The sequence below is a fragment of the Tursiops truncatus genome, chromosome 3, assembly GCF_011762595.2.
Source record: "Tursiops truncatus isolate mTurTru1 chromosome 3, mTurTru1.mat.Y, whole genome shotgun sequence".
NCBI lineage: Eukaryota > Metazoa > Chordata > Mammalia > Artiodactyla > Delphinidae > Tursiops > Tursiops truncatus.
This window is the reverse complement of record NC_047036.1, coordinates 59,065,403-59,092,292: the sequence shown is the minus strand read 5'-3', so window position 1 is coordinate 59,092,292 and position 26,890 is coordinate 59,065,403. Positions and strand designations below refer to the sequence as shown.

At 34.9% G+C, this 26,890-nt stretch overlaps 1 protein-coding gene across 4 annotated transcripts in view; it reads left to right on the top strand.

Annotated features, from left to right (window-relative positions):
- Positions 1–26,890, top strand: part of CERT1 (ceramide transporter 1) — a 129,086-nt gene that overhangs the window by 41,763 nt on the left and 60,433 nt on the right. For 3 of the 4 annotated variants that reach the window (XM_033852949.2, XM_033852947.2, XM_033852948.2), the window contains 3 exons: positions 14,914–15,021; positions 15,820–15,958; positions 20,759–20,842. In XM_033852949.2, the coding sequence (XP_033708840.1) occupies positions 14,914–15,021; positions 15,820–15,958; positions 20,759–20,842 (331 nt within the window). Of the gene's footprint in view, positions 1–13,927; positions 14,017–14,913; positions 15,022–15,819; positions 15,959–20,758; positions 20,843–26,890 lie in introns of all 4 variants that reach the window. The other variant, XM_073802223.1, reaches the window with a different exon arrangement.

The window sequence follows — 26,890 nt, the reverse complement described above, 5'->3', positions numbered from 1 at the left end:
TTCAATTCAGAGTTACTTCCATGGCACCACCTGTCCTTATGATGGCCAGACAGGACACTTGGAACAGCGGACCTGTCTTTTTCTCTTCTGATGTCATCAGATGGTCCCTCATTGCCTTTGCTATTAGGCCTTTGTTAGGGCTTCCCTGATAGGTTTTAGCTGGAGAAATTGGAGGTTTCTATTCTTTCTTTCCAGGAAGCTGTTATGCTCATTATAATAACCTTTATATATCAGTCAGTTTCACATACATACATACATACCAGGAGTTATAAATATTTTATAGAACCTCTTCAACAATAATAATATGGTAGAGGTGATGATGATGATAACAAACATTTTTGAGGATTACAGTGTGCCAGATATAGTGATAAACACTATACACTTTATCTCATTTTACTCTCACAGTCTTATGAAGTTAACATTATTGTTCTGTTTTTACAGATTAGGAAATTGAGACATAGAGAGGTTAAGTAATTTGTCCAAGGTTAAACTGCTAATTAGTGAAGGAGCCAGCATTCAGACCCAGGTCTGTATGACCTGAGAACCAGAGCTTTTATCCAGCAAGCACTTCTGCCAATCCTATAAGTATGTATTCATGGGAAATATATTTTGTTGACTTAACTCATGGGCTTCTTCAATCACAAGGTTCATATATTTTTTATATTTTCTTCATATCTCTAGTGTTCGTTTTGGACCATAAAGGCTCAGGGTTACAACTTCTATGTAGGAATTAGCAAAGCATTGGACACATAAATTTTCCAGTTGAAATAATTTACAGTATTGTAAAACAGGTTTTATGAGGGAAATGTGTAATTTTGGGAGGGTTTTTTTTTTTCACCCTTTTATCTTCATGGTTGGTGTTAGAATGATCACTGACAGAAATACACTAGGGTTCTATGTTCTTTGTCTAGCTCTGTTGTTTTGTCCTTGGTATTCATTCCAGCATAACTTGCTCAGTACAAGCAAAGTTTTAAAAAGATGATTCTATGATTTAAATTTTCTCAGTATATTAGAAATTGTATAGTTCACTGTGACATTAGACAAGTAGCCCCTGTGGAAGAAAGGTATTTCTGAGGTCATTGTTAAATTCAAAGATTCTATTTTAATTTAAAATACGGAAAAGGGCATATGTATACCAGACCAGTAATTTTATTTACAATAGTGTGCTGGCTTTATTATGTGGAATCCATTCATATTCTGCATTTCTCCTTAGGATTTGAGACAACACTAAATAAATCTTTAAAGACAGGGTGTGCTCTTTTTTTTTAATCTCTTAGCCATCTGCCATGTTGTCTTTGAAGTTGAACGAGATTTTGTTTGTGAAAATTATTTGAAAACAAAGAGCTGTATGAATGTGAAGTTAAGATGGTTATTTTCATGTAATCTTTATTTATGTTTTGTGTGTGTGTGTGGTACGCGGGCCTCTCACTGCTGTGGCCTCTCCCGTTGCGGAGCACAGGCTCCGGACGCGCAGGCTCAGCGACCATGGCTCACGGGCCCAGCCGCTCCCCCGCATGTAGGATCTTCCCGGACTGGGGCATGAACCCGTGTCCCCTGCATCGGCAGGCGGACTCTCAACCACCGCACCACCAGGGAAGCCCAAGATGGTTATTTTTTATTTGGATAAGTTAATATATTTCTAGTAAAGATGTATCTATGTATTATCTAAGGGCTTCTGTGAGCGTTTTCTGCGTAATTAGTTAATAAATGAAATATGATAAACCATCTGTTGATGCTACTATTTAAAAGAATTATAGGATTACTCCTGGAATCTTCTACAGTTGCAGTGTGTGTGATTTTGAGTAAACACAGTTTCTTCTTACCGTGAAAGAAATAGACTCCTCTATTTCACCACCCCATCCTTCAAAAAAAAAAAAACTAGCAGGAAGGCTCTCCTTGCACTAGCAGATATAAGAATCTTGTTGAAAAGTTAAGTTTTTTGGCTCTGACAGAGTTTGTGGTAATCATGACATTCCCTCATTTCCATAGGGGAGCAACCTTAGTAGATCCTGAAATTTTGGTGATCATGGACCACCCATATTCCCCATATTTTGGAAATTATCTGATATAAAAGGAGTCATAGGAAAATACACAATTTAGGGAGGAAGAATCCAGGTAATTTTTACAGATGTTGATTTTCTTTGGTGAGAATCTACAGGCAGTTGTTTTGCAATTTAATGTGTATGCATTTGTTCCTTTGTGAAGGCCCACTAATTCATATGTGAAGCTCCATTTTATTACTTTCAGAAGAAAGGTTTATTCTCTGAGAAGTTAAGGGATTTCTGTCCAGGAAATTATGTGGAAAAAGATTGTCACAGTTGAGCAACCTAAACAATGCCCAAGACTCACTTTAAAGATCTTTTTAAAATTGTATTGCTATTTGCCATAATGAGTTTTCTTTTTCCTGTGGTGTGTCAGGGTCAGCTTGATCTTGGTGTGTTTTCTTTACTTTTAGGAACAGTTTCTGCTTATTTGACACCTTAATTGTTTTTGTCTTAAATTTGACATAAACTTATTAGAAAAGTATTTTTAAATAGGTAGGTGGCAGAATATACCTGTTTCTTCTTAGCGCTTTTTAAATATCAAAGTCATATAAAGTCATCCTATCTCTGTTTGCCTTTTTTTTTTTTTGACCGCACGATGTGTGGCATGCAGGATCTTAGTTCCCAACCAGGAATCAAACCTGCACCCTCTGCAGTGGAAGCTTGGAGTCTTAACCACTGGACCACCAGCGAGGTCCCCCGTTTGCCATTTTTAACCAACTATAATACTGGAAAAATTTCTTAACAGATTCTAGGGGTTCTTTCTATACTTGTCTGCTTTATAAATGATTATCATGTAAACTTAGCTTTGCAATTTTGAATTTGATTAATTGGCAAAGGCTTAAAACTACTGTTTTTTAGTGTACACTTTATATAAGTAATTTCATGGGGTCAGTGGACTAGAACCAATTTTTCTTTTACATTATTTTCATCATTACCACAGTGATGAAGGGAAGAAGATGGAATCAAATTTTACTTCTCCTTTACATTCAAGAGTTTTAATTTTTGAGGGAAGTGAAAATCCAGTAACTAGCTGCCGGAGTAGTCAGGGCTTTGCCATTTTCTCAAATAAGTTGTAGAAAAACCCAAGTAGGTGGTATCACAACTGAACTTTATTAACCAGCAAAAAACCTTCATTATGTCTCCGGATGTTTCTCTCAAGATAAGAAATTTGGTTAGTTTCTAACAGTGGGAGTTAATTGCTAAATTGCTTGCAGTAATCCATACATGGTTAGTAAATTTTTTTTAACACCTAAATGTAGATAGTGTCATACTACCATGATTTTAAAGGTTGGTGAAATCAAGAAAGAAAACATGGTATTAACTCATATTCTTAGTGTTCTGGGAATAAAAATAATTCTACTGTCAAGGGCTTTTAAAATAACTTTTTTAGTTTCTGTTGCCTACGATTTTGTTGCATGCAAAAGCTGAATTCACCTGAGCCAACATTTGCATTTGTACTTCCATACGTCACCTAAATACTTAATGAAGTATATCATCTTAAAAAGAGGGAATAAATGTCACTAATTTGTAGTTTTCAGCCAGGTTCTTTTATCTGAGGAAGGTGTTTATCTTTTACCAAGATAGTAAAGGAAGAATCAGGATTTTACATGGAACAGTGAATAAAGATATTTAGGTAGCTAATCATATTAACTGTGTGGTTAGTTGAGGAGAAATAATTTGACAACATTTGATGTCAGAAAGGTAGGGAGAGTCTTACAAGTCAATAAGAAAAGTTTACACAGCACAATTTAAAAAAAAAAAAGGCCAAAAGTCTTGATCTGGCACTTCATAAAGAGGATATCCAAATGGGTAATGAACATATGAAAAGGTAGTCAGTGCCATTAGTCATCAGGGAAGTGCAAATTTAAAGCAGTGATACCAGCATATGCCCATCTGAGTGGCTTAAAAAATAAAAAGATGTAACACCAAGTGTTGGTGAGGCTGTGGTACAACAGGTGTAAACTGGTGAAACAATTTCGTAGAATCTACTAAAGCTGAGCATAGTCGTCTGTCTAGATCAAGTGAGTATTGAAAGTTTGAAAACATCTCACAAGTATTGATGTCATAGGTTCATCCATTTTTAGTTAAGCTTTTTAGGGTACAGGGGGTACAGGCCAACCCATGTTACCTTGAAAAATGGGAATATTGCCAGGAACCAAGAAAATTTATAATGCCTTACCTGCAAAGAAAGCTGGAACTGTACACTTGTTTCTGAGTGCTTTTATTGTTAACAAAACTCAGTTACTCAATCACCTGCCCCCACCTACAGTTAATGTAGCTTAGTTTCATTCTGTTATTTCTTCTCTCTTTCATGGCTCCTGTTTATCTGTGTTTTGCTCTCCCGTCCTACTTAGTTTGTTTTTCCTTGCTTTGTCATGACCTTTTCCTACTTTCGGCTTCTTTTCGGCTTCAATTCCTGCCGCTATCTGCCCTGATCTCTTGGCATTTCCTAAAGTAAATGTCTTGAGAAAACCCGATTGCCTTTTTACTCCAGGTTACTATTGGCCACCCTAGGTCCAATTATAATGAATTGTATATTTACTTGTACTTAAAGGATAGAGTGGGATTGGCAGTTATACAAATAAAATGTTCTGAAAAGGTATTCTATAATTTTGTATAGATTTTACCAAACTTGCAAGTTTTTGTAATGCTTACCACATATTTGCTACTAACAATTTAGGTAAATATTACTAGATGTTCAGCTGATTTCTCTTTTATTAGTCTGTAATTTGCTTGCAGAATGTTTCTTTAGATAAGAAATTTTAAAAAAAGACAGTTAATCTAGAGTTGAATAACTGTTCCATATTGTTACTATAGAAAATATTAAAGAAAATGAGGCTGTGTGCTATAGAAGTCCTTTTTTTTTTTTTAAACGGTGTTTCAGTATTGTATTTGAATTTTTATTTAATCAGGAGGGAAGATTTCTGACAGTCACCAGGACAGATGGGATTCTGCTTTTTCTATATCTGATGTGGAAAAGTAATGGTGGGTGGCATGGCTTACGCATATTGACAGCAGTGGAAACTATTTTCTAATTTTACTTGCTGAGTATATTGGACATTAGCTGGGAGAAAATGTTTCTTAAAAATATCAAGGAACACAAAACTGCTCTTTTTCACCAAACACATCTTTTTAGCTAATAGCTTAAAAATGATTTTGCTTCTGTTGTCTTTATTGCCTGGTAAATATTCTGGGCTGGTTTGGTATTGAGGTATGAAAGACAGCATTGGGTTAAGAATCGTAAGAATAGGTAGCAAAGTAAATGAATGTTCTACAGGTTAAAATGTTATACTGAAAAAAATTCTGTCATTTTTTAGTCATATAGCAAGTTCACATTCTTGACAGACAAGACAGGATCATTGGCAAGAATGCTTGTATCACTGTTCATACCCTAGCCTAGTTCTCTTCAGTAGCACCCCTTTGAACTATACAGGGATAGATGAGTAATTAGGCACTGTTATCATTTAATCCTCCTGGAAGTCTTTCACTGCAAGTGTTATTCCCATTTTGCATAAAAATGAAATTGAATGGATTATGAGAACATTGATCAGTGAGTGGTAACATTCCAAGAACAGCAACCTCAATTTTTTGTAATACACCCCCCCCTTTCTAGTTAATTTCAGCTTTTTCTCATGGATGCGTAGTTGAATACTAAAAAATAAATCATCAGTCTGCCTCCTTAAAAGAAGAATCTTCCCCATACAGTTAGATCTAAAAATTCTTAGCAAGTCTTTTAAAACCATTCCTGCAAGTAGTTTTATTGATTAGATTTCATTGGTTTTTGCACTGGTTTTTAAAAGTAATTTTTGTTAATTATAAGGAAAAAAAATACAAAACTACCATCAGTCTTATAACCAAGACAATTTTTCTTCATTTTGGTGTATTTCCTTCTTATTCTCTGTACATTTTACCCCTAAAATATTATGGAAATAACAAGTTTATATCCTGTTTTTTAAAAAATCTAACATCATTTTGTCCATATAACACAGCTTTATTAATATTTCATTGTATTATCATTTTGGTACTCATTTGCTTATTATAAGACCTTTAGATTGTTCCAATTTTTTTTTTTTTTGCATTTAGTATTTAATGCTTTCCTACATATTTTCCTGTAGTTTAACTGTGTTCTCATAATAGATTATCAGAAGTAGAATTGCTAGGCTTAAGGATACAAGCATTTTTGATATATGTTGCCAGATTATTTTCTAGAAAGATTGTGCTGATCTACATTCCATCTGCAGAATGTGCAGATCTTCCTTTCACTGCATCTTTACCGGCATTATTAATTTTTTAGCCCTTTCTAAGTGAGATAGATTAAACATGTATTCTGTGACTTTATTTTTTTGTTTTTATTTTTGTAGAGGTGATATATGATTACTGTAATAAAATTCAAACAATATAGACAATACTGAAAACTATTAAAAAGAAAGTGAAAATTTAGGCCACATAGAAATGACCACTGTTCATCCTTGGTAAAGATTCCTTCCAAATATTTCTTTACATGTATGCCTTAGAGTTTTACATAAACGATACCATACTGCTTTGTAGCTTTTCCTTCACTCAACAGTAAGTTATGGGTATCTTTTCATGTTTGATATAGATCTCCGTTCCTCCCTTACCCCCTAAGAAAGGAATTATAGAAAATTTAAGTTTGGGACCAAAGCCCCAGAATAATTAAGAATGTTCATTTACTGACCATTGTTTTATGTGCATCTATTTCTTTTAGGATCCTTGCAGGAAAGAATTAATGGTTCAAGTCCCCTAGCCAAATACCATCTTAACGTTTCAGCAATCCTGCGAGTACTACTTTTACATATTAAATCTGTTTTTTCTCTTATTGGGACATTTAAGGGAGCCTCAAAAAGTAATATTAATTGTTTTGCCACTGTCGTCTCTTTGCAATTAGATAAAAAGAATGGGATTATGACCTTTTTATTTTGTGCCTATGAAACTTCCTTCTAAAAGAAAATACATTTACATTGGCCCTTTTCTCTAGGACAAATCATAAATTAAGAAAGTTAATGAGCAGTGTTGGTATTTTGTTACATCTCCTGCTAACTTCTTTTTACATTTATTTTCCTCTGTATAAGTGTTTCTGGAGTAGAGATATAAAGGAATATCCTGCCTTTGTGGGAAGGTGAAGAAGGAATGGTAGCTAACACTTATTAAGCACTTATGATGTAATATAAATATTACAAAATATTATTAAAGATTTCTTCACTATAAAGCACATTTCTTATAACTTTGTCTATTTCTTCAAGTTCTACTATTTCAAGACATATTTCCTTACAACAAACAGATGCTAGAACAAAAGACTTCATTACAACAGTACTGATACAACACATTTTAAATAATGGATAATAAGTGAATATGGAGGCTGATAGTAGTTTAGTTTAATTGTACTTCTACCTCTAACAGGGACCTATAAGCAGTGTATGGACTTGATCCAAGGAAAATATGGAGCCAAATAGGATTTAAAACAGAAAGTGAAGAATCAGATGTCTGTTTTTAAAGGACCACTCTGGCTACACTAGAAAGGATTTCAAAAGGAACAAGACTAAAAGTAGTTAGAAATCTGAAGGATTTATCCAAATGAGACACTAGGTGACCATAACTAGAAAATGGCATTGGGAAAATAGAGAAAGGGACAGATTTGAGAGAAGTAGAAGCAAAGTCTCTGGATGTTGAAGCAACATAGTAATGATTAACATCATGGGCCCTTGAATCTGGAATTAAATCCTGGCTCCCTTACTTATCATTTGCATGACTCATTATGTAAAATCACCTATAAATGGGTATAATATTAGTGCCCATTTTACTTAGACTATTGAAAGGATTAAGTGAGATAATGCACTTAAAGCACTAGCATCATGCCTGGCACAAAGTAAGTATCCTAAGTATTAGCTTTTACTATTGGTATTTGGTGTTATAATTTATCCAGGGTGGCTCTCTGAAATTTATATATAAAATATCCATGTAAAATTGCTCAACTCTTTCATCAGCCCTCTTCTCAGAGCAAAACAAGAAAGATCTCCCTTATCCTTTAGTATTCACCTTCTAAACCTAGGGTGGAAAAATTGCTTAGCAGTCTTCCTTTATACAGCCTCATTTGATTTATCTAGTTATTTCTTACCTCCATTTTGTTTTTGTTTGGTTGGTTGGTTGGTTGGTTTTTTTGTGGTACGCAAAGTAACTCAGTGCTCACTGCTGTGGCCTCTCCTGTTGCGGAACACAGGCTCCGGACGCGCAGGCTCAGCGGCCATGGGTCACGGGCCCAGCCGCTCCGCGGCATGTGGGATCCTCCCGGACCGGGGCACGAACCTGCGTCCCCTGCATCGGCAGGCGGACTCTCAACCACTGCGCCACCAGGGAAGCCCATTACCTCCATTTTAATGTCATTAAGAAATGACAATTGGACTTAAGGGGGAGGGTTTAAAAGATAAGACTGAGTTTCAGAGTGTCAAAGTTAGTTTATGTAACTAACTTTGTATCTTTTGTATCACGGATTGGGTTCTTAAAAAGCTTTTGGTGCAGAGGCTGTACTCATAGCTTCCTGTTAAGTCTACTTTAATTTCTCCTATAGGTAAAACAATGTGTCATGGAGTTCAAAACCCTAAATTAAAACTGTAAGAAAGAGGAAGCTCTGAAATCAAGGAGAGTAGAGGCAGCTATTGTTAACTCTCTACTTCTACAGTATCATCTTGTATTTGGGCATTTTTTTAGTACTTTGGATTTCCATAGGCAGTGTCTTATTTTCTTTTACCCCCCTAGCATTCTTTTAACACTTAACTAGGGTGTGCAATAAGGCCTTGGTTAACCCTTCCAGCCTCATATCACTACAACATTGCTTATTTAGATATTTCTGTAAAGGAAAGCTTATCTCATGCTTATTAGAAGAAAATGCAAAATGAATAACCAAGTAAGGTCCGCAACTAAGGTCCATAAATGACCTTCAAAGGAAGTATTTTATTTGTTACTGGTTTTTAAATTATGATACAAGAATGACTAGGAAACATTCCAGTATGATTTGAGAAAAGTATCTTGAGGGTAAGCAAATGTTCTACTCAGTGAAGTTAACTGTATTGCTGCTGGGTTCTAAGCAGTTAGAAATGGATAAAATCTTTTATAATACCATTTTCTTAAATATATTTTAAAATTTCTTTGATTCATGAGGTACTGCAATTTCTGGAAAACATTGTAGGTTGAACCTTTCCTCATCTGATACATTATTAGTGTTGCTCTTCTGAATAAATAGTGTTTTTTTAAATAAAAATTTATTTATTTATTTATTGGCTGCATTGGGTCTTCATTGCTGTGCAGGCTCTTCTCTAGTTGCAGCGAGCAGGGGCTACTCTTCGTTGCAATGCATGGGCTTCTCGTTGCGGTGGCTTCTCTTGTTGCAGAGCACAGGCTCTAGGTACACGAGCTTTTGTAATTATGGCATGCGGGCTCAGTAGTTGTGGCTCGCAGGCTCTAGAGTGCAGGCACAGTAGTTGTGGCGCGTGGGCTTAGTTGCTCCGTGGCATGTGGGATCTTCCTGGACTAGGGTTCGAAACTGTGTCCCTTGCATTGGCAGACAGATTCTTAACCACTGTGCCACCAGGGAAGTCCAATTGTGTTACGTTTTAATCTTCCCAGCTGGTTCAACAAACGACTTTCTTATATTTGGCCTCCACTGGATGTATACATTTTTAGCCTAAGTTTTGGTATTTAGGTTTAGTATAGAGAATTATAATTCTAGACTAGCCATATCATTTTAAAGATAAGAAAATTAAGTCCAGGGGACTTCCCTGGTGGTCCAGTGGTTAAGACTCTGTGCTCCCAATGCAGGGGGCCCGGGATCGATCCCTGGTCGGGGAACTAAGATCCCACATACCTCAACTAAGCCTGCACACCGCAACTAGAGAAGCCCGGGTGCCGCAACAAAGACCCAGCGTAGCCAAACTAAATTAATTAATTAAAAAAAAATTAAGTCCAGGAAAGTAATGACTGACTTGTCTAGTTGTATAGTGGTGACAGTGACAGTCGAGCAGGTCTTCTCTCTGTTATCATTGTGTTCTTTATATTTCAGAGGCTATCGGGGGATCCATACGTATTTGAAAGGCTAAATAGATGAGATTTTAATATTTATAAACGTGAAATTGTCATGCCAAATTTTATTATAGCAAATAATATATGTTTACCTACAATCATAAATAAAATTGTTGCCATTGTAACTTATTATGATACTGTAAACCATAATTTTATTGATTAAATTGTTCTCCTGGCTATAGTGTCTTCTCATGTGGTTTGCTTTAAAATATTAATATTGAAAGTAGATGTGTGGGTGCTGGCAACATAGCAAGCGCATTTGGTTTTATTATGGGTTTCAGAGTTTCAGTTTCTGGAAAATGCTCCATTGTTCTAATGTTAAAATGCATTTGGTTTTATTATGGGTTTCAGAATTTCAGTTTCTGGAAAATGCTCCATTGTTCTAATGTTAACATTTAATCTTCTATTTTCTCTCTTCCCATAATTAAAATGGGAAGAAACAATAGGGAGACTATGCCACAAAATAGGTAATTTTTGACACCATGAGGAAGTTAATTTCTTTCTCAGTTATTTTGCTGTGCTTCTTGCTGGAGAGTGTTATTAGGAAAATGAATAAGTTTTTCAAAAGGCAGGTGCTATGAAAAAAAATAATAAGCCAACCTATTTCCTTTATTTTATACCACTGTTTTTTGGAGTATAGATAGGCTGATGAACAAACTGTGCAAAATGAAAATATATGTTTTATCTCCTGCATGAATAAGCCAAACTATAAAATTTAGCTGTGACTTTAAGGGAGTTTTCAAATCAGTTCTTAGGCATTTCTGGTCCTTTATTAAATTCATAACTTTGAACTATATGACTTAATTTATCAAGATTTTAGGTGTTCTCAGAAAATCAAGATACAGAAAGTACAGGTACATACATGCAAGGGATTTAGTCTGAAGGTTACTATTGTACTTTGACCAATAGTAACCTTTGTGTCAGCTTTCCAAGTATACTGCTTGGAAAGTGCTACTGACCCCCTCTAGTGGCCAAAAGATTACACTCCCCACCCCCAAAATAAGGAGGAATGTTATAACAGAGGTGTGGCCTCATTACTGTAATATTTAAAAGAACTCAGCCTTGTTCTATACGGGACATGTTCAATAAGTGTTTCATTGAACCAAAATGTCATTGTATGTTCATGCAAAACATGTTGAGGAATACTGCTTACAAACACACAAATTTGGGAAAGAAGGGTTTTTTTTGCAAAGCAATTTGTGTGAGGGACCTTAAAGCGTATATGTTGAAAGGAAATATTCCTATAGTAACTGTATTTGAATTCCACATTATTAATTTTAGATGGAAACTGGTATTTTCAAAAATACTGTATTGGTGATTAGAGCTTGTAAGTAAGCTCTACTTTTTTCTTATGGAAGAATAGGGTTAAGAAAAAGCCAGCATGCCTTTAAAGTATTATCCCTAAAATCATACCAATGAGATTTTAAAGGCATGTCAAGACTTTGAGGAACATTTAACAGTGTATATCAGTTGTGACCATAAAGTAATTCTTCCCATTTCCATCCTTGGAAATTTCCCTCACCCCCACCTTCGAAAAGCAGACCTTGTTAAATTCAGAATGAGTATTGTTGCCTTAAAGTAGACATCTTGGAAAGCCAAATAGATGTCAACAACATTGCTGCTTTTCAGAATAGTTTTATAACTTATCTTTTAGAATCATTTTAGCCCCTGTGACGAAGTGTTTCTAAAATACTGATATCTTAATGATAGATTGGATTTTTGAGAGAAATCCAGTACTAAATCAGAGCCATGTCATGTGACTACGAAAGGCAGTCAAGCTTAATTATACAGTTTATAGCTATTTCTTTGAAGTAGTGAAACAGCTTTAAAAGTTTTATTCTGCAACTCCCTGAAATGATTTTAGATAGCTCCATTTTGTGGCTGTATCATAAAATTACTCTAAATATTGTGGTAGTACCATCAGGAATCTTTTATGCAATGATAGCATCATTGGCACAATTATAGACATTTCCAGAATGACCGGTTTTTAAACAGTGAGAATTCATTTGTATGTGCATGTGTGTGTTTGTTAAACACTTAAATTATTTATTTTAAAAGTTATCCCAGTGCAGGTACTGACATAGAGTGACAAATGAATCCCCATTATTTAAATTGAATAAAATGGAATTGGTCTTCATGAATATACTTTATTTTCTTTTTCCTTGGAATGATGTATATAATTTATAATGCAGTTTATTTAAGTGAAACTTTATTAAAGGTAGAAATACAATTACTCTAAACTCTTAGCCTCAACATTCATTTACTATCCATTACTTAAAATGTATAGCAACAGTATTGCTATAGTAGAGTGTTTTGTTCTATCATGTCTTTGTTGTAAGGAGATATTACTGTTTTGAAATCGTGGAACCTGAAAAAACAGGCAAGGATGTAAGAAGTATGTTTCATAGTCAAAAAACATTTAGTAAAGCTTTGTAGTGTTTATATTTTGTTTCAAGATTTTAAAATTTTGACTTACTCCGTTTAGGACTCATTGATATAAAGCAAGTAAATGGAGAGGGTAGATTCATTTGGATTTGGATTTGAAATTGTTTGGTTTTAAATATTTTTCAAATAAATATCCAAAATTTGTTTTTAAATAAAATTTTGATTGTAAATTATGGGGTAGTTTTGTACTTAAATGGACGGTTCAGATTAATTTATGTTGAGAAATGAATGACATATAGGTGTCTGAGATAAGTGATTGCTGAAGTACGTACCTTATATTTTTGGTCCATCACAGGTAGATTTTTCTTATTTTTATTTATTTATTTTTGTGGTACGCGGGCCTCTCACTGTTGTGGCCTCTCCTGCTGCGGAGCACAGGCTCTGGACGCGTAGGCTCAGCGGCCATGGCCCACGGGCCTAGCCGCTCCGCGGCATCTTCCCGGACCGGGGCACGAACCCGTGTCCCCTGCATCGGCAGGCGGACTCTCAACCACTGTGCCACCAGGGAAGCCCAGATTTTTCTTATTTTTAATTCCAATCTTCTATATTTAAATCTAACGAAAAACTTTACCAAACCAGTACAACAATTAAAATGTAGAAACACTATACTTAGAAAGTTAGCATTATTGTCAAACGAGAAAGAGAAACTAGAGCCATTTTAGTTAAGGAACCTAGCTCAGTACCTTTGTTCCAGGACATTATTTGATAAGAAGTCTTATTTTTTTTTATGAATTGCATGATTTCTGTAATTAGAATTTTCTTTTTGTGGGATTCTGTGATACTGAAACAAGCTTACCTATTTTTCTTTAGCTAATTTATTGAGGTTCAATTTATTGTACCTTTGATTCCATCTAGTCATGAGTTTATATGTAATTTGTTAGTAAATTAAGAGTTAGGAATATATTGCAGTACCGTTTATAGGTAGAGTATTTTATGAACAGGCATTATTAAAGTATGACAATCTTTGAATCTTTAGCGACCGGTATGTACTGGAAGCTTGAATTTTTAAGAAGCTGCACTAGGTGTGATGCCAAAAATGATTAGATATTATTTTACCTCTTAAGTTTAGTGTCTAGGATTAAAATTATGCACAGTACTTGTAAAAGAATAACAGTAGGAAGAAATCAGAGATCCCAAAGTACTTGAGCAGGTTTTAGGTACTTGGAAGTTGTTTTTTTCAAATGTTTAATTCTTTTGTCCATGTTTTTAGTACTGCATTTTCCTAAGGAGGATGGGATGCAAAATTGATACTTTAAAGATTGCCAACTCCATCAAAATTAGATCACAGTTCTGAGTCTAACTAAACCCCAAAAAGAGTTCAGTTATCTTCTATGATGTGATTACAGAATAGACTGGCAAAACTGGGGATTTTCTTTGTGCCATGAACTGTCAAGGTGGCTACAAAAATGGAAGAAATACAGTCTTCTTACAGAAGGTACAAGTCCACTAGTAGTTACAAAATGTAAACTATTAAAATTGAGTGGCAAATGCCATAATCATGATATGTTAAGAATGGTTGAGAATACAGAGACAGACTATCTGGAATAATAGGAAAGGCTTCATTGAGACAGTGGTATTTGAGCTGTGTCAGGGTAAATAATTCATCTATAAAGAAGTTTTCCTCTTTTTTTTTTGGTCCTTGTTCTACCAAAATTTTTTATTGTGGTAAAATATGCATGACGATCTGTCATTTCATTCTGTGACATTAAGTATATTCACATTGTTGTTCAACCATCACCACCATCACCATCCATCTCCAGAACTTTTTCATCTTCTCCAACTCCAGCTCTGTACCTAGTAAATTCTAACTCCTCATTCTCCCCTCTTTCTAGCCCCCTGATAACCACTGTTCCACTTTCTGTCTCTATGAATTTACCTTCTGTAGGTAGTTTTCCTATTATTAAACTCTTTTAGCCAACTAGCCCAGCATGTAGTTGGTATTCAGTAAATTTCTAAATGAAGTGGCAGTTAGGAATTGAAAGCATTGCTTATGCCAGCGGATTGCCTATATTTCTTGAATGAACTCAAACTACTAATTATTGTTACGGTAACCTTAACAAAAAATTTTTTTGCAGTAACCTTATTAATTTATAGGGAAACTTTTGTTTTCTCTTAAGTATTTTTCCAGTTTTATTGAGATATAATTGATATATAACATTGTATTAGTTTAAGGTTTACAGCATAATTATTGGATATATGTATATATTGTGAAAGGATTACCATAGTAAGTTTAGTTAACATCCATAACCTCACGTAGTTAAAAAGTTTTTTTCTTGTGATGATTAAGTATTTTTTACTTAATTTTTTTCATGTAGTTTACTTTCCTTTTTAGACTGAGTCTGGATATGGATCTGAATCCAGCTTGCGTCGACATGGCTCAATGGTGTCACTGGTGTCTGGAGCAAGTGGCTATTCTGCAACATCCACGTCTTCATTCAAGGTTTGTGGTTATGAATGCTTTAGTACTGAATGTTGTGAACAGAACTTATTTGATAGAATAAGTTTTTTGAAAGAATTTTCCTACAATGTAAATTATTTGAAGTTGTTACAGAATAGTTTTTTAAGAGGTAAAATCATGACTCATAAAAATAAAATGAACACACGTCAGAGATTTTGTTTCATTCATTAATGAAATAAGATGTTAAAGAAAAAATGTAGTTCAAAGAAGAATGTGAGGAATGCTGAAATGATTTTGCTAATATATGCAAAACTAATCAATAGTCACACATTAGTAACCAGTGTACCTCCACTGGACAAAGTTCATTTGCTTTTCTATGGACAAGAATCATTTACATTACTCTCAGTTTTCTATGACTTAAAAAGTTGTAAAATAGCTCAAATGCAATGAAATCAAAGACTTCTATATGATCAGGCACCCAGTAAGTATCATGGATGATACTTACTATTCCTTTCAAAGGACACCCAGTAATATTTTTGCCCATTTTAAAGTCTTTCACAATTTATCATCACAGTGTTTAATGTGAAAATATTAAATGTTGTAGTGGCAAGTTGTCAGGCTTGCTCTCATTTCCTTCAGGCTTATCACTATCAAGCCATTAATTACTGAGTTTCAAGTCTGTCCCTGGAAATAATACATTGAACTTGACAACTCTCCCTACTCCATGCCCTCAATAGTAAGATACAGACCTTAAAAGGTGGTGAAATACCATGGGACTAAGAATAAACAAATTCTAGTTTTGTTAACTTGGATTACATCTCCCCGTTTTGTGTTTTGCAGAAGGGCCACAGTTTACGTGAGAAATTGGCTGAAATGGAAACCTTTAGAGATATCCTATGCAGACAAGTCGATACTCTACAGAAGTACTTTGATGCCTGTGCTGATGCTGTCTCCAAGGATGAACTTCAAAGGGATAAAGGTTAATTAGGCTATTACCACTATTTAAAGCCTCTTGATCTTAAGGGTAATGTCTTTAAGTGAGGAAGGTAATTATAGTCACTTTTGCTGTACACCTCTAATGTAACAGATTTCAGTGTCCACATAACTTGTCTACTTGAATAACATCCTAATTAATCTGATCACCCATACCAGATATCATTGAAGATTTTAAAATGGTTTTTGAACTCTTTATTCCATTAAAAAATATAATATCATCTTGATAATATGGGGCATTTCACATGATTATGTCTAATAAATGTACCCTATGACAAGTCTTAGAGACAAGCATATGTTTATGTTAAATCCTCCAGATCTGGAATCAGTCGATCTTTTCATCCCTTGCTCTTCCTCTTCCTCTCCCTCTTTACCTCTTTTTCTCTCCTTCCCTTTGTCACCCTCCCTTCCTCTGGCCTTTTTCTCATAGAAGAAGTCAATAATGGAATTACATACACATGTAAAAGTAATTTTAGTGAGTTTTTTTTTTTAAGAGAGATGATCTTTAGTTATAATGTGAATTTTGAAGTTACTTTTCATTTGTTACTGCTAAATATTACTGGTGTTGTCAATATCTGTTCTTTAGTTTTTCTCTTAGTTTGTTACAATGGGCAAAAATGAACTACTCATAACAGTATTACTAAATCATTCTGAGTTCATACCCAGTATAACTAAGTTGCCTAACATGGTTTCGTTTCTTGGTCTTATTAAATGTCTTTGATCTGAATTCATATTCTTTTTGTTGACTTGCTGGCAAGATGGTGGAGTAGAAGGACGTGAGCGCACCCCTTCTTACATATTCTTTTTGTCTTCTCTGTTCTTTGTTCCCTTCTTCTGCCTTCTTTTGGATTGAGTATTTTTTATAATTCCGTTTTCTATCTCCTTTGTTGGCTTTTTAGTTATACTCTTTGTTATTATATGGCTACTTTAGGGTTTATAGTATGCACATTTAAGTTATTACAGTCTCCCTTCAAGTAATATACCCACCTCCTGTATTGTTTAAGAACCTTAGAATAATGTATTTCCATTTCTCCCTAAGACTGTGCCAAGGCAGTTTCGCATTCTCTAGCCAATTCCCTGTGAATTATTCCAGGTCTGTGTTATAGGAACAGGTGCTTTTCCCTGCCCCACATAGGCTTTGGGTACTCTTCCCTGGTGGAATCCTCTCAGATGGTTCTTTCTATGACCTCTGTAGTTCCTCAACTTGTATGTGCTGTCAGTACTCTGCGAAATACTCAGGGGGACCTTCTGCCCATCTCCAGAGTTCTCTCTCTGTACAGTTGTCTCCTCCCAAGTACTCTGCCTTGTGAACTCTACTGTCCTTTGTCTCTCTGGATTCTCAGCTCCATTTCTTCACCTCAGAGAGTCTACCAGGCTCCTCCTGGGTTCCTCATTACTCTACAGCTTGGAAACTCTCCCATGGCAGTAAGCTGGAGCATTCACAGCACTCACATCATTTGTTCCCCGGCCCTTAGGGATCATTGTCCTTTGTTGCCTAATATCCAGTATCTTGAAAACCATTGTTTCATATATTTTGTCTGATTTTTTAGTTTCATGCTAGAGTATAAATTCTCTCCCTGTTATTCCATCTTTGCCTGAAGCGGAAGCCCATATTCCTCTTAAAGCACTTAATTTTACCTGAAGTATCCTTGAAGTTCTTTATATTTGATGCACTTTTAAGTTTTTGGTTCTTTAACATTTAATATTTATTTCTCTAAAAATAAAGACAGTTGAACTTCTATTTCTCATTAATTTAAAAAAGTATGTATACTTTTTTTTTGTCAAATTAGACATTACACATCAGCTTTCATTTGCTTGCAAATAGCCCTTTAAACTAAAACAGGATGTATACAGGTTTGGATTCCTTGTTTATTTTTAAATGATTCACGTCAATAATATATAGCATTTTAAAGACAAAAGTGATAGTGGAAGGAGTGGAAGTTGGGATGTAATAATAACCATGTTGTGTAGAAGATTTGAAAAATATTTTTAAACATTATTCATGTTTTATTATATAGCAGCAGTCATAGACTAATGTATTAGTTGTTAGGGATGCCATCGCCAAAGTACTCTACAGACTGTGTGGCTTAAACAACGGAAGTGTATTTCCTCACAGTTTTGGAGGCTAAAAATGTGAGATCAAGGTTTTGGCAAGTTTGGTTTCTTCTGAGGGCCATGAGGGAAGGATCTGTTCTAAGCCTCTCTCCTTGGTTTGTAGATGATCATCTTCTCCCTGTGTCTTCACATCATCTGCCTTCTGTAAGTGTCTGTGTCCAAATTTCCTCCTCTTATAAGGACACTGGTCATATTGAAGTAGGGCCCATCCTCATGACCTCATTTTAATTTGATTACCTCTGTAAAGACCTATCTCCAAGTCCAGTCACATTTTGGAGTACAGGAAGGTTAGGACTTCAACATATGAATTTGGTTGTGGCACAATTCAGTATATAACAACTGATTTCCCTATAAATGGCTATTTTAAGAAATGTTTTTAAGAGTACATGCTGGGTAAAGGTGAAATAAGAACATGGACCATAGTTTCCTACTTCGACTATAGACTGGAATTGCTGACCTAAGGATCTCTATAGATGTACTTTCACTAAATTATCAAGACTAAATTATCTGTGACTTAAAAAATTTTTAAGAAGAATCACTGTTCTTCATTAAGTGTGTCATTGAAATGATAATAGCAAGCTCTCATTTTAGGTGTTCAATGTTTTCATTTAAAAAGTTTTATCGTAATTGCTAGTAAGGAGACTTAACCACACACATACACACACACACACCCCACACTTCAGTAAGATTTAATTAACCATTTAGGTCCAGATACTCTAGGATTACAGAAGTAGAAGACATTATCTCTGACCTAAACATATATTTTAAAACAAGACATATATACCATATTAAACATAAAGGTTCTAATCTTGCTCTTCTATTCATTATTAGTTTGATGACTTGAAGTAGATTACTTAACATTTCTGCACATCTCTTTCCTCTGTAACATGGGTGTTGTATCCAGCACATATGATTGTGAGATTTAAATCAGAATATGTATATTAGCCCTGTGCTTAATAGCAAAAAATCAATAATAGTTGCTATTATTAATGTGGTTGATTTGGATTATTGCTGGGATAATGAAAGCAGAAATGTGCAAGATCCAGAGATGGAATTTAGCATAATAGATTTGAGGGCTGGTAAGGGAGACCAGTCTGATTGGGATGGGAGATTTGTATTAGGACAGTGTTTTTAAATCATGTCAGGCATCCCTTAAAGGTGCCTCAATGATGGACAAGGAGTGCTTGGTTGGGAAGGAAAGGGGGAGGGCCACTCTTTTAGCCAGAGCAGCTCTTGTTTTCATCAGTCTTATATTTTGAGTATTTACTAGAAAAAGAAGGCTGAAAATCCCTGTTTGGTAGTACTAGGCTATTGGATGGTTAGAGATATGAAAGTGAATCTTTAGGAAACCAAGGTAGATACTGAGGAGACAAGTGAAATGCAGACATTTCAGTATTTAAGAGCAGTTAATCAGATTAGTAATGAGTCAAGGTCAGGATGTTGTCTGATGATTTAAAATCAGTAATGATTTAAAATCAGAGCAGCACTGTAGTAGTTAATTTCTTAGAATTGACCATATTTGCAAATTAATTGATGAAAAGACAGAGATCCACAGAATCTGGGAATTTGATTAATCTTGGAACTAAGGCGTTTGCAGAGGCTTCAATATGGATACTGAAGTCTGTAGGAATGATGGATGTGGAAAAGAAAAATGTCAGTTGGATACTGTTAGCAGTTAGCTGGTTATAAAATAGTAGATGTTAGTAGATAATAGCAGCTTATGATTTGAAAAAGTTGTTATAGATGAGTGCAAAATTTTCAGGTGATGAAAAAAATGAAATAGCCCAGTAATTAGAAAATTGTAGTACAGAATAAAGGTATTTTCCATAGTAATTACTACCATTTAGTCACGGGAGGGAGTAAGGAGTAGTAGTGGGCTTTGCATCCATTGGAGAGAGAGTTAAAAATAGATGAAATGTTCCTCATAGAGCCAAATTACTCCTGATGTAAAGAGAGATAGGCAAGGAGTAAGACATTAGTTTAAAGTGAAGATTTATTCGGTAGAAAGGGAGTTCCTCAAATGATAATAAACTAAAGAAGCCATTCAGAAACAGAGAATAAGGTTGGGGGCTGAGGTTTAGAAATTTGCACTAAGAAGTGGAATACATAGTGCAGAGGATTAAGTATGTTAGGCAGTAGAAAAAGGGATAGTACGTAGAAGAAAGAGGTATGTGGAAGAACACAGGGGATTCTGTATTTTCTGGAATTAGGTAGGTTAAAATGGATGTCCAGGCACAGACACATTGGGATGAATTAAAATTGATATCACATCTATAAGTCATTATATTTTCCCTGCATATCCTAGAGGCAAGATAAAGTATCTTCTGCATGTACCATTACTGTCCTCTTCGGTCTTTGTAGGCCTCTGGTAGAACTATGAAATCTCCCCAAGGTCAGGAGGAAGAGATAGGAAGGCTTAAAGGACAGAATAAATCGTATCTCAGTATCATCCCTTACACAAATGAGAATGGGTACAGTTTTTATAAGAATGTATTTAAAGACATTCCACAGCATATTTATTGGGCATACATTGATAAGCACTGAAAATACAAAGATGAATAAAACCATGTACTCACAGAATCCAGAGTATATTTACTCCGTTGAACATAAGAATAAACTGGTTAATTTCTATATGCTTTCATCCTGATATCTTTAAATATATTTTACTTAGTGGTAGAAGATGATGAAGATGACTTTCCTACAACACGTTCTGATGGAGACTTCTTGCATAATACCAATGGCAATAAAGAAAAGGGTAAGTAGTAAAATTTTCCCCCTCAGTTTGGTAAAATACACTTTCTAAAGTTACATAATAACTAACTATATAACAAGAATAATTAATGGAATAGTTAAAATTTTTTTAAGCTGGAAAGCGAAATTTTTCTTCTAAGAAAAGACATGTAGGTAAAATATACATTCTGACGTTAAATAATCTGACAGCTCATCTGACAAAGACTTACTCTAAATTTTAGACATTGGCCTCTTATTTCAGCAGTATTTGGTAGAATCAGTTTCTAGTACTGAAAAAGTACTTCTTAGGGAGGAAACATTGTAATGGAACTTGAATGTTTCTTTAGAGTGTATTTCTCTCTGTTAATGTTCTTTTCTCTCTCCACTTGATAAACTGGTGTTGCAAAGTATATAATCAGTGTTATTAAAGGAAAATTACTGAAATCACTGATTTCACAGCACAATTGTTTATAGACTCAGGAGCAAGGTGGTTTATTACATATATCAGTTTATTTCATATATCAGTTAATTGTTGCTCTGTTTATAAGGGCTCACTCATTAGATGGAATTCTTAATTGTTGATTGGGAACCTTTGTTTTACAACAACATGGATGAACCTGGAGGGCATTATGCTAAGAGAAGTAAACCAAAGACAAATACTGCATGGTATCACTTATGTGTGGAATCTATGTATGGGGCAGGGGTGGGCAGGGAGGTTGTGACAGAAACTTGTGATTCATGGTCAGTGCTTTCTTTTAACATATCCTAAGAAAAAGCTGGCATGGATTCCTAAAACTTTTTTTAAGTTGCAAATAAGCAACTTTCTTTCTTCAGAATCATCCACAGAGAATAGACTGGTGGTTGCCAAGGGCGAGGTGGGGTGGGAGAGGGATGGATTGGGAGTTTGAGATTAGCAGATGCAAACTGGTATATATAGAATGGATAAACAACAAGGTCCTACTGTATAGCACAGGGAACCATATTCAGTATCCTGTGATTAAACCATAATGGAAAAGAATATGAAAAAGAATGTATATATATGTATAACTGAATCACTTTGCTGTACAGCAGTAATTAACACAACATTGTAAATCAACTATATTTCAATTAAAGAACAGAATTCCTTTCTTAATGTTGATGGAAATTAACTCTTGAAAATCATCATAGGTGGAAAGTATCTTTTTATGGCTAAGCTCTAGAAATAAGTTAGTCAGAAGCATTGAGTATAATCCGGTAAAGTGAACAGAGCATAGTCTTTAAATCTGGAACTACTTGATTGTAGTCTGGGATTAAGGTATTTTAGTCATCTCTCAGAAACAGGGTCTTAGTCCTAGATTGATCAACTGTTGGAAGAGGGAAAAATAATACTCTGTTCTTGGGAGTGGTCATTGTAATGTTCTTACCATTAGGGCCATTATTAAAGATTAGGTCTAGATCAAATATTGTGATGTAACTATACTGAAGTTTTTTAAAATTTAGAACTAGTTTACCAACCTACTAGTAAATATGCCAGGAATAGGAATGGGGGTTATGCAGCGAAGACTAAAACAGGAGTAAAACTTCCAGATATTCTAAGATGAGAAGAAAGGCAATTAAAGTAATTTGAAGATTAGAGCAGAGGAGAAATTTTTGAATTAGAAAACACCTTCCTTAGTTAAAGACTTTTAAGAGTTCTAGATCACAGTGAAAGGAATGTTTCCTCAATCTTTTGTGAACAAACTTCTCATCTACCTCTATATAAATTTTCTTCTGTTAAATTCTATGCCATCTTTTAAAAATTATATTTCTAGAGACAAAAGGAGAGATTTTATGACAATAAAATACGTATTTGCATGTAACAACAGAGCCCCAAAATACATGAAGCAAAAACTGACCAAAGAGACAAGTCAATAGTAATAGTTTGAGACTTCAATAACCAACTTTCAATAATGAATAGAACAAATAGGATAAAGATCAACAAGACAGTAAAATATTCGAATAGTCTAAATAAACAGACCTAGTAGACATTCACAGAACGCTCCACCTAACAATAGAAAAATATATATTCTTCTCAATTGTTCATGGAATATTCTTTATTATAGACCTTATGCTTGGCCACAAAACAGGCTTTAATTAGTTTAAAAGGACTGAAATCAAGTAAAGTATGTCCTCCAGCCACAGTGGAATGAAATTGGAAATTAATAACAGAAATTTGGGAAATTCAGAAATATGTAGAAATTAACACACTCATAAATAACCAGTGGATCAAAGACAAAAATCACCAAGGGCATTAGAAAATACTGTGAGGTGAATGAAAGCAGAAACACAAGATGCCACAACTTATGGGCTGCCACAGTACTTAGAGGGAAATTTGTAGGTGAAACACATTTATTATAAAGAAGAAAGAGAATTGAAAAACAATATAGAGAATCAATGAAACTTTAAGTTGATTCTTTGAAAAGCAAAGTTGACAAACTGTTAACTAAACTGATCAAGAAAAAAGGGGAGAAGACTCAACTTATTAAAATCAGGAATGAAAGGGAGGACATTACTGCTGCCCTTACAGGAATAAAAAAGATTATAGGGGGATGCTATGAACAGCTGTATGCCAACAAATTAGATAACTTAGATGAAATGGACAAAAGTCCTACAAAGACACCAACTGTTGAAACTATGTCGAGAAGACCTACAAAATCCAAATAGACCAATAATAAGTAAAGAGACACAATTAGTAAAAAAACTTCCCACAAAGAAAAGCCCAGGCTCCAGTGACTTCACTGGTGAATTTTACTAAACATTTAAAGAAAAATTAATACCAGTTCTTCACAAATTCTTCCAAAAAGTAGAATAGGGGGAGCACTTCCTAACTAATCATTCTCTGAGGCCAGTTTTGCCTTGATAACCAGTATCTCTTAGTGCAACCCACAGTTAACATCACTTTTAATGGTGGAAGACTGAATGCTTTCCCCCTAAGATCAGGAACAAGACAACCTTGTTCCTAACTATTGTTCAACCTTGCCACTTGCGTTCAATAATGTATTAGAGATTCTACCTGGACAGCTGGGCAGGAAAAATAAATAAAAAGCATCCAGATTCAAAAGGGAGAATTAAAACTTTCTCTGTTTGAAGATGCCGTTATCTTACATAGAGAAAAATCATAAGGAATCCACTAGAAACCTATTAGGACTAATAAATTGAGACTGCAGTATATAAGATCAGTATACAAAAAGTCAGTTGTATTGTATTGGCCAAAAGGTTCATTCAGTTTTTTCTGTAAGAGGCTCTAGTAGCACTTAGTCAGCTTTAACGTCATTCAGAACAATTTTGTTAGATTGTATGTGACAGCTGGCATATCAGCGTGCATTTTAAAAAAGATTTATCAAAATTGGTGAAATTTTGTGTAGTCATTTTAATATTAAAGATGGAAGAAAAACAACATTTTCAGCATTTTATGCTGCATGTCAAGAAAGGTAAAAATGCAACTGAAACCCAAAAAATGATTTGTGCAGTGTATGGAGAAGGTGCTGTGACTGATCGAACACATCAGAAGTGGTTTGTGAAGTTTTGTGCTGGAGATTTCTCGCTGGACAATGCTCCATGGTAGGGTAGACCAGTTGAAGTTGATAGCAATCAAACTGAGACATTAATTTAGAACAGTCAACGTTATACCACATGGGTAATAGCCGACATACTGAAAATATTCAAATCAAGTGTTGAAAATCATTTGCACCAGCTTGGTTATGTGAATCACTTTGATGTTTGGGTTCCACATAAGTTAAGGAAAAAAAGACTTCTTGAACCTATTTCCACATGTGATTCTCTACTTAAATGTAATGAAAACAGTCCGTTTTTAAAACAAATTGTGATGGTGATGAAAAGTGGATACTGTACAATAATATGGAACGGAAGAGATTGTGGGGCAAGTGAAATGAACCACCACCAACCACACCAAAGGCTGGTCTTCATCCAAAGAATGTGATGTTGTATATATGGTGGGATTGGAAGGGAGTCCTCTATTATGATCTCCTTTTGGACAACCAAACGATTAATTCCAACAAGTACTGCTCCCAATTAGACCAACTGAAAGCAGCATTCGATGAAAAGCATCTGGAAATTAGTCAACAGAAAACGCATACTCTTCCATCGGGATAACCCAAGACTGCACATTTCTTTGATGACCAGGCAACAACTGTTACGGCTTGGGTGAGAAGTTCTGATTCATCCGCCATATTCACCAGACATTGCACCTTCGGATTTCCATTTATTTTGGTCTTTACAAAATTCACTTAATGGAAAAAATTTCTGTTCCCTGGAAGCTATAAAAGGCACCTGGAACAATTCTTTGCTCGAAAAGATAAAAAGTTTTGGGAAGATGGACTTACGGAGTTGCTTGAAAAATGGCAGAAGGTAGTGGAACAAAAGGGTGCATATGTTCAGTAGAGTTCATGGTAAAAGTGAAAAATTTGTCTTTTATTTTTACTTAAAAACTGAAGGCACTTTTTGGCCAACCCAGTATTTTTTATACACTAGAAATGAAGAATATGAAGACAAAGTTAAGGAAATAGTTTTGTTTATAACAGCATCAAAAAGGATTAAATACCTAGGAATAAATTTAACAAAAGAAGCACAAACCTTATATTATGAAGACCACAAAACATTATTGAAAAAATTAAAGAAGACCTAAATAGATGGAAAGATTTGCCCTGTTCATGGATCAGATGACTTAATATTGTTAAAAATTCAGTATTCCCCAAATTGACCTGTAGATTCAATCCAGTCTTTACCAAAATCCTAGGTAGGATTTTCGCCCAAGTGGACAAGCTAATCCTAAAGTTCATATGGAAATACAAATGACCCAGAGTAGCTTCAACAGTCTTGAAAAAGAACAAAGTAGGAGGACTCACACTTTCAATTTCATAACTTACTACAAAAGCAACAGTAAAGTATAGTTCTGGCATAAGGAAAGATATATAGAACAGTGGAATAGAATTGAGAGTCTAGAAATAAACCCTCACATTTATAGTAAAATAAATGTGACTTTTCACAGGAGTGCCAAGACAACTCAGGAAAAAAGTCTTTTCAACAAATGGTGTTAGGCAGCTGGATATCCATATTTAAGGAATGAAGTTGAACCGCTACTTCACACAAACACAAAAATTAACTCAAAATGGATCAAAGACCTAATTAAAAGAGCTAGCACCATAAAACCTTAGAAGAAATATAGGAGTTAATCACCTTGAGCAAGGCAAAGCTTTCTTGATTTTTAGCAAAATTTTAAACTTTTGTGCTCAAGGAAACTATCAAAAAGTGAAAAGATAACCTACAAAATGGGAGAAAACATTTGCCAATCATTTATCTGGTAAGGGATTTGTATTTAAAATACATAAAGAACTCTTACAGATCTATAATAGACAAATATCTCAGTTCAAAAATGGGCGAAGCATCTCAATAGACATTTTTCCAAAGAAGATATACAAATGGCCAGTGAGCACCTGAAAAGTTCCTCAACTCATTAGCCATCAGGAAAATGCAAATCAAAACCACAGTGAGACACCACTTCACACCTATTAGGCTGGCTGTAATCGGAAAGAAATACCATAACAAGGTGTAGCTGCTTTGGAAAACAGTGTGGCAGTTCCTCAACATATTATACATGGTGTCACCATTGGACCTAGCAGTTCTACTCCTAGGTATATATTCAGGAGAAATGAAAACATACATCCATATAAAAAGTTGTACATGGATGTTCATTGCAGTATTATTCATAACAGTCAAAAAGTGGAAATAACCCAAACATCCATCCACTAACGAATAGATAAACAAAATGGAACATTTTTTAGCCATATGAAGGAATAACATACTTGACATGTGCTGTAACATGGATGAACCTTGAAAATATTATGCTAAGTGAAAGAAGCCAGTCACAGAAGACCACTCATTGTTACTTTATATGAAATATTCAGAGGCAAATCGTAGAGCAGAAACTGTATTAGTGGTTTCCTAGAACTGGGCAGTAGGGTTGGGGGAAATGGGAAGTGACTACTAATGTATGTGGGATTTGAGGGGATGGTTCATAAAATGTCCTAAAGTTTGA